At 41.9% G+C, this 9,337-nt stretch overlaps 1 protein-coding gene across 1 annotated transcript; it reads right to left on the bottom strand.

Annotated features, from left to right (window-relative positions):
- Positions 1-1,209: 1,209 nt before the first annotated feature.
- HMGCS2 (3-hydroxy-3-methylglutaryl-CoA synthase 2) lies at positions 1,210-7,681 on the bottom strand (the record flags this gene model as incomplete). The annotated part of the gene is given in 8 exon segments (XM_081224421.1): positions 1,210-1,266; positions 1,270-1,316; positions 2,561-2,688; positions 3,290-3,400; positions 4,450-4,481; positions 4,483-4,624; positions 6,001-6,166; positions 7,534-7,681. Coding segments are annotated over 8 exon segments (831 nt in total).
- Positions 7,682-9,337: the final 1,656 nt, after the last annotated feature.

Below are 9,337 nucleotides of genomic sequence, written 5' to 3'. Positions count from 1 at the left end.
CTTACCCTTAAGAACCATATTACAAACAGACAACAGATAAGCAAACAAACAGATGACTCCCTGGTAGCGCCAAAGTCTGATGAGTCTGCTTATGGAGACTGCTGTTCTCAACCATACCCTGTAGCCTGGCCAGTCAGCCCCCTTTCCAACCTTGCTTACCTCCTAACATCCCAGAGGCACACTTCAGTTGCCCCATAGGGCTGAGAACGCTGGCAGTGGTTAGCAGTAACAGAGGACACCCGTTATCCTGCAGTTTTCCTGTTTTATCCGGGTATCTCGTTTACCCAGGACTTCTTCCTCATCTTTCCCTGTTCCCTACCCTGCCCTTGCCAAACCTTTTTAGTCTTCCCCCTTCATATACCAAAGTAGGGGGGAAAATTTAAAAACAGGAAAATATAGATGAAGTATTCGGGTGCAGGGACTGATCTGTTGAGATTTATGGGTTGTAAAAGAAATTGCGTCTCACACTTCCATTCTGCTTATCTTCCCAATTTGGAAGATGAACTGAAGGCAGATATCTGGGTTCATGCACTACAAGATTCTAATTCTGAATCTTTGATTTTCCTTTAAAAAGTACCATAAAGAATTCTCCTATTTCTCTTCCCGATTCCATCCACTTCCATCAAACTCTTCTCTCCTTATGCCCTTCCCACTTATTTCCCAAATCTCACTTCTTCTCCCCAGAAGGAATCACAAGACGGGAGGATTGCCCGCAGCCCCTTAGCCTAAGGTTCCCTCCAGCCAAGGCTTCTGCCTCTCACAGAATCCCCAGCACCCTGTTTCCTTATAAGTCTCTCCAACACACTGGTGTGTTCCTTCTCTGATGCTCTTCATCTTTGTTACCGACTCACCCCATTGGAGTAATCAGTTCCATAGTTTCAGGTTTACAGCCTGCCTGCTTCTGTTATGGATGCTAATTTTGTTTCTATCAAGCTTCTAGGGGAGCTTCCTATCATGAGTAGATCAGGTAAACAAGTTGACTCTTTTTTTCAGATTCAAGATTTAAGAACATGCCCCTCCCCCAGCTTTTGCCTTTCATGGGCAAAGAGCCCCAAGAGTTTTACTTGGTCCTCGTGGTACAAACTCCCCATTTCTGATCATTTTGGAAGCTACAAACCCTCTCTGGCCTGTTTACACTCTCAGAACTGCATCTGTTACCCAGAGGAAAATCTTTAAGCCACCTACACTCTAAAATTTCACTCATCACCTTTAGACCAGATGCCGGGCATACTTCCGGTGATACAGCTCATCCACTCGCTCCAGGTATCAAGTGCCTGGGAAAAGGCTGTTTTTGTCACCAAGTGGTGAGAAATTCACTGTGGAATGAGAAGAGGCAATACTCACAAAGGGCTGCATGGGGTTGAGGAAGAGAAAATGGTAATAGGGATGCCTAGACCTTCACATGGAGCTCTCTTGGCTGTGCTGCAAGGGGTGGTGAGGTCACCTAGTCTACACCCAGTAGAGCACTGGGCCATCAGAAGAACCAGAAGCAGCTCTCTTGCAGCTAGTACCTAAGACTTGTCTACTAGAAATTTTGTTATAGGAGTATGCCATTTTTCTGCAGTAAACATGCCCTCCCTCCATTGAAATCTTCATCATGTCCTTCTGCCAATGGTACCTAGCTTGAGGTGTACCTCAGAGCATCCTGCTTTCTAATAGACACTTCCTTCCTAGCCCTAAGTTTTCCAACTCTGATTCATTGTAGTATTTCAAAGTTTTGTCCATTAATGTTCATCTCAGAGGTCCTATTTTTATTTTATTTGGGCTTCTTTTTTGCTCTAACATGTCCCCTGTTCCAGATAAGATCAATGACTACTAGGTCTAGGTTTTCTGGAACATTCTCAATTCCATAAGTTCAGTCTCCTTTTCAGGGCAAGTCATGTGTCCCAAGTTTTGCTTGAAAAAATATGGTTACCCTGATTTTAAAACCACCATCTGGTTTCTCCAGTCCTAACTTTTGCTTTGGTGTACTTTTCCTTTGTTGCTTTTTGGGGACACTATTTTGTTGTATGTTTGGTAAGGAAAGGGGGTAGCTGGAAGAAGACAGTAATATTTGCTGATAACTTATTTATCATTAATTAATTCATTAATCTCTTTGGCAATCCTGCAAAGTTCGTATGATTTTAGAAATGAGGCAACTGAGAAAAGTTCAATAATTTTCTCAAATATAAAGAGCTGATAAGTATCACAGCTCAGCTTAGACTGATATCTGGCTCCAAAATCTGGGCTTTTTCAACTGTTGCATAGATTGTATTTTCAAAGACCATACATCTGGCTTTCATGGGACTTCATCGTCCAGTATCCTGTTTTGGGTGGTTATCTATGCTCAGTGCTGGAAAGTCACATGCTGCCTCCTACCTCTTCCCAACTCTGCCTTCTGCTTCCCCACCCAGTTCTTCCCCTTTTGAACTTAACAAACTTTCTCCCAATCATATCTGATAGAAGTCGTCACTCTCACCCACTATACTCTAGACTTCTGATGAATCCCTGGCTCTCAGCTCCTGGCATAGAATCTGAGAAAAATTGCCTTCTCCTCCTCTCTTTCTGCCTTTTTTCTTACCCTTGTGGTAGAATTGTTCTCTTTGGTCCATTATTTCTGTAAACTTCTCAGGAGACATATGCTTCCAGGAGGTGAGACTTTTTGGCAGGTCTGATGTACTGGATACCAGCTTCTCCAGTGGGCGGAGCCTGGGAAGCAAAAGTAAGACTCTTAAACTTACTTCATTGTCATCACTGCTTACCAATCACAAGTCCAATGGAGAGCCAGGCTCTGTGGGAGCTCCCGCCCCAGGGAAAAGTGCTCTGTGTATGGCTTAGAATGTCAAGAAATGATAAAGCTCAGCAAACATAATGTTAGCAAAACATACAAACAGGCCCTCATTTAGTCAAGGTGTATCCCATTTAGCGCTTAGATGTATGCCCTTGATCACATCCATCATAAAATAATCAACAAATGTTTACTGGATATCTCGAATCCATCAATTTCTCTTTAACCAGTTGCAACCAAACCATCACCTCTAGCCTAGACTATTTGCTGGAACAATCTGACCGGTTTCCCCATATTCACCTTTGTTTCTCATCAGTCTAGTCTCTAAGTAGTAACCAGGGAAGTGCTTCTAATACACGAATTAGACAAACTTACTCTATTGCTTAAATCCCTTCAGGGCTTTCCTTTGTTCTTAATCACAACATAATTCTGTCAAGGTGGGAGCCTTGGTAGTGGTGAGGCAGAAAGTGGTTTCTTTTACCAGATGAAACTGGCCAGAAGTGCCTGATAAAAAGACTGGACTCACCTGGCGAAGCATCCTGGGACACCCAAAATGAAAAGAAACTTTCCGCTAAGCCAGAGCCATAAGAGAGGGCACCAATCCTGGAGCCAGCCAAGTCCTGAGCAGAGAGACTGCGGGGAAAGAAATCAAAACCTAAAACCACACATCAACATTATGTTCCGCACTGCAAATAAGCCACCAGTCTAGTCAACCTCTTGCAACTAGACACAAACAGGGACTTCTGGAAGACCCTGGGGGTAGGCCCAGAAGGAGGAAGGTAGGCCCAGAAGGAGGAAAACTTACCAAGAGGAGAACAGCTAAAGTCTAAGATACAGAAGTCACAGTGAGCATAACAGAATTTCTGGGATGTAACAGGAACTTCTCCCCACCCAGGAAGACAAGATGAATTCAGTGAACTCTGAAGACACCTCCAAGTGAAGGTCAGACCACTGGACTCATCTCAAGGCTCCCATGTTGACTGGCAATGCTTCAGCAGTTGTAACTTTTTTTTTATTATATCCTCATTAGGAATAATTTGAGCAAGTCTAATGATATACATATATATTTTTCTCATGTTGTATGCATGTACTAGTACAAGTGTTTTCTTGTAAAATCCACAAAATAGAATATCTATAAAAATAAAAACTAACATTTGAGCCCCTGCTGAGCATTACTGTTTTAAGTGCTTTAGACATTTAACATTCATCAAAACCTTAGAAGATAGGTATTTTTATTGTACAAATTTTATAGTTGGGAAAAAGAAGGCACATAAAGGTTAAGTATTTTTCCAAAGTCAAAGCTAATAAATGGTAAAGAGATTTGAACACAGGTTGTGGGCTCTAAAGCTAGAATCTCTTGACCAACATGCTTTACTGAGTACAGAGATTTTAAAGGATGAGATCAAAATATGCATAAAAGTTCTACTATTTTCCTGCTGCACCAAATAGGTCTTGCTCATCCCCTGGCATCATACGTGCACTTCACTTTGGAGACCACTGTTTAATACTGATGGTAAATCTGCCTACACATACACCTTTGAAACCTGTTTCTTTCATTTTCCTTCCTTCCTTCTTTCTTTCCTTTTTGAAAAACTTCTGAACCAGAAGAGGAACAAAACTTGGTTGAACCCTCAGACCAGAGGTCATGGGTAAGAGGAGGTGGGGTCACATGCAGTACTCACTGGAACAGAAGTGAGGCCAGGCATCCATCCATCCAGGGATGAAGTGTACATATTCCCGTTGTGTGTGGAGAGGTAGAGGGAGGCCTTGCTCTTCTTGTTGAACATGTCTAGAGAGGCCTTTTGAAATGCTTTTTCTATGTCCTTATTAGTGTAGGTGTCTTCCAGCTTTAGCCCCCATGTGAGGCAGCCAGAGGAATAGGCCAGGCAAGAAGCCACATGAGGGAAGGAATGCAGCAATGGGAAAAGTGTAACAGCTACTGGAGAGAAGACTTTGGGACACATGTTTTTTATAGTAGAATATTTGGAAATACAGAAAACACAGAGGAAAACTGTCACTAATAGTCTTACCATTCAGAGAGAGCACTTAGGTCATAGTTTTCTTGTGGAATCCATTCCTAACTTTATACAGTTTATTGGAAAGTAAAATCATGCTATGCATTCTGTTTAGCATGCTTCCTTAACTAATTTTCTCTATGACATTGTCAGCTTCTCTAACATTATTATTATTATTATTATTATTATTTGCGGTACGCGGGCCTCTCACTGTCGTGGCCTCTCCTGTTGTGGAGCACAGGCTCCGGACGCGCAGGCTCAGCAGCCATGGCTCACGGGCCCAGCCGCTCCGCGGCACGTGGGATCCTCCCGGACCGGGGCACGAACCCGTGTCCCCTGCATCGGCAGGCGGACTCTCAACCACTGCGCCACCAGGGAAGCCCTGTTTTTCTGATTATTGATGAGAGTTTCATATATTAGAGATATTAAGCTATTATCTTTGGTATATGTTAGAAATTTTTTTTTCCATGGGGTAGGTCTTAGAAGCGGTGTTTGTGCTAATTTGGATGTTAGTGGCAGGGTTAGCAGTAGTAGTTAGAAACAGGGGCAGATGTTGGTAAAATACTCCAAAACTTGAACAGATACCAAGAAGAAAGGGAAAGCTTCCCTTCCCAGTGAGAACTCTTTGTATTCTTCTTTTCTGAATGTCTTGGAGTATCGCATCAATAAACAGCATTCTCCCTGCTTTATTGACATCAAAGGGGAGTGAGCTGGACTATCTCTATTTCATAGGTGCGGGGATTTGAGGCAACAAGCAAGATGTTCATTAAGCCAATGGCTAGTGGGAATGAGACCAGACACTCCCCAAGTTGCCATCCTGCATTGTGATTATTTGCTTCTAGGTGTTTCTTTCTGTACAGACTGTGAGATCCTCTAGGCAGGTATCATGGAGTCACGTCCACTTTTAGTATGATGTCTGACACATAGTTGATGTTCATAACATGTTTATTGCCTGAATAAGGGAGTCACACTCCCTTTCCCCTTTTTATTACTCTCCGAAGCTTCTTATAGTCACTTGATCTAGAGGTTCTGGCAGGGCCCCTGTGCTCCCTAAGATACAGAGTGAGGTCTCTGAGAAGACAATAATGCACTAACCCACGTGAGGACTTGGTGTCATTTCTACTGTGTTGGAGGATTGTTGTCTTTTCCCACAGGAGTGGCTGGTGTTCCAGACTCAAGGCATGAGGAAGCCTCCTCCTTCTTATGAAGAGGACTCACCTGAAGGCTTCCAGCCTCTTATAGAGGCCGGTCTGTGTGTTGCCACTGGCTAACAGAAAGTCATTGAACATCAGGTGAGCCAGGGATTTCTGGACCATCTTGCAGAAGGGTGTGTGAAAGATCATAAACTGTAAATCATCAGGAGTGAAATGTCGATCGATGCCAGCTGGAAGAAGAAGTGTGAAAGCAAGGATGTGGCATGATCCACTTAGACATACTCTCCAAGATCTAACTGTGCTGAGGTCTCCCAGAAAACTGGCTCCTACCTCCAGCAAACACACAGAGGTTTGTTCATTCATTTTACAAGCATTTTACTAAGCACTCTACTCATAAAACAGGTAAAGAAACAAATATTTTCTTCCTGTCTGCCATTGCCAAACTCTATGACAAATAATTCCTCAAATCAACCTCATACTGTATTATTTTCTCTATTTTCCAGGGGAGAAAACAGTCTCCAAAATATGAAGCCGAGTCACGTGTCCAAGGTCACCCAGCTTGAAAAGAGCTAGCTTTGGCTTTGGGTTCTGGTGTCTCTGGATCTACACTCCAGACTCTCTCATATTCCAAAGAGAAGCGCAATGCACCCTCTGCCCTTAGGAAAGTTTACAATTTGGTGCTGAGATCCAAAGCGGCATTGATCAAATTCCATATGAGATTAAGGACTAAAATTAGAATGTCATAAGAATTCAGAGGATGCCAGAGCAATTAACCAATAACAATTTTACAGTGGATGGGCAGAGGCAGAGACGTCCAAGTTGACTCCTTTCCCATGGAGGCAGCCAGCATCCCACCCAGTGCAGCAGAGAGGGGCAAGATGCTTCAGGACACCCCTAAAGCATCCATGCTCTGATGCTTCAGCACATGCCTTTTCCCACACTGAAACCTGCCTTTTTTAGATGTCCATCTGGGCATGGCTAAACAGGTAGGAACACCCCCCACCTTTATTTTTTAAGTATATGGGTTTCTATTTTTAAAAGAAGCTTCATTTCTTTTCTGATTATGGAATTGGTACATATTTTTTAGCAGAAAACTTCAGAAAGTAAGGTGAAAATAAAATCAACTTCCAACACTACCAGGCAAAGAAAAAAAATTACTGATAACACTTAAGTATACTGAAAATATGGGTAAGAATTTTCAACATCAACCAGACTTTAAAAGGTGGCAAACTATAAACCAAGAGTCGAATCACTCCTGACTTCATCAGAAACGAATCCTGGCCTCCACAGGACATGGTCACTCTGATTCACACAGTACCTCCCCAGGTGGCTGGCACCCACTGGCTTCAGCTTTGACCTTGGATTGTTTACTTTCTTTCATTTAATTCAAGTTAGAGGCAATTTCATACTTGACTTTGGGTGACTTCCAAAGGGACTTTAGCCTAGGCCCAGGAAAGGATGTCAGAAGAAGGGGACATGAAACGATTCTCTTGTGATCATTTGCAGAGGAGAACAGAGTCCTTGTCTTAAGAGTTTAGGACATACTCTTGGCCTCATGTAAATAGGGTCCCCACCTTCTGCCCTCTGAGCCCCATACTTTGCTCCCACTGGTTCTGGATCTTTTGACGGTATAACATGCAGCATCGGTCCAGGGCCCATAAGTAGCACTGGATGGAGAGCTTCCCATCCAATTGTGGGCACTCTGAAGTCATATCTGCTTTGTAGAAGTCATATACATTCTCCATGTGGCAAGGCACACAGAGGGATTCGGGGACTGTACAAGGCAGCCCACGTTGAGCAGAGAGGGTAGGAGAGCCACATAATCCATGTTGAGTTTATTTTTATGTATGGTGTTAGGTAGTGTTCTAATTTCCTTTATCAAGATAAGGTGACCATATGTGTGTGGGTTTATCTCTGGGCTTTCTATCCTGTTCCACTGATCTATATTTCTGTTTTTGTGCCAGTACCATACTGACTTGATTACTGTAGCTTTGTAGTATACTCTGAAGTCAGGGAGCCTGATTCCTCCAGCTCTGCTTTTCTTTCTGAAGATTGCTTTGGCTATTCAGGGTCTTTTGTGTTTCCATATGAATTGTGAAATATTTTGTTCTAGTTCTGTGAAAAATGCCAGTGGTAGTTTGATAGGGATTGCATTGAATCTGTAGATTGCTTTGGGTAATAGAGTCATTTTCACAATGTTGATTCTTCCAATCCAAGAACATGGTATATTTCTCCATCTACTTGTATCATCTTTAATTTCTTTCATCAGTGTCTTATAATTTTCTGCATACAGGTTTTTTGTCTCATTAGGTAGGTTTATTCCTAGGTATTTTATTCTTTTTGTTGCAATGGTAAATGGGAGTGTTTTCTTAATTTCACTTTCAGATTTTTCATCATTACTGTATAGGAATGCAAGAGATTTCTGTGCATTAATTTTGCATCCTGCTACTTTACCAAATTCATTGATTAGCTCTAGGAGTTTTCTGGTAGCATCTTTAGGATTCTCTAGGTATAGTATCATGTCATCTGCAAACAGTGACAGCTTTACTTCTTCTTTTCCAATTTGGATTCCTTTTATTTCCTTTTCTTCTCTGATTGCTGTGGCTAAAACTTCCACAACTATGTTGAATAATAGTGGTGAGAGTGGGCAACCTTGTCTTGTTCCTGATCTTAGTGGAAATGGTTTCAGTTTTTCACAATTGAGGATGATGTTGGTTATGGGTTTGTCATATATGGCCTTTATTATGTTGAGGAAAGTTCCTTCTATGCCTACTTTCTGCAGGGTTTTTATCATAAATGGGTGTTGAATTTTGTCAAAAACTTTCTCTGCATCTATTGAGATGATCATATGGTTTTTCTCCTTCAGTTTGTTAATATGGTGTATGATGTTGATTGATTTGCATATATTGAAGAATACTTGCATTCCTGTAATAAACCCCACTTGATCATAGTGTATGATCCTTTTAATGTGCTGTTGGATTCTGTTTGATAGTATTTTGTTGAGGATTTTTGCGTCTATGTTCATCAGTGATATTGGCCTGTAGTTTTCTTTCTTTGTGACACCTTTGTCTGGTTTTGGTATCAGAGTGATGTTGGCCTCGTAGAATGAGTTTGGGAGTGTTCCTCCCTCTGCTGTATTTTGGAAGAGTTTGAGAAGGATAGGTGTTATCTCCTCTCTAAATGTTTGATAGAATTTGCCTGTGAAGCCATCTGGTCTTGGGCTTTTGTTTGTTGGAAGATTTTTAATCACAGTTTCAACTTCAGTACTTGTGATTGGTCTGTTTATATTTTCTATTTCTTCCTGGTTCAGTCTCAGAATGTTGTGCTTTTCTAAGAATTTGTCCATTTCTTCCTGGTTTTCCATTTTATTGGCATAGAGTTGCTTGTAGCAATCTCTCACT

Source organism: Mesoplodon bidens, assembly GCF_964165515.1.
Source record: "Mesoplodon bidens genome assembly, chromosome: 2".
Taxonomy (NCBI): Eukaryota; Metazoa; Chordata; class Mammalia; order Artiodactyla; family Ziphiidae; genus Mesoplodon; species Mesoplodon bidens.
This window is presented reverse-complemented; position numbering and strand designations above follow the sequence as displayed.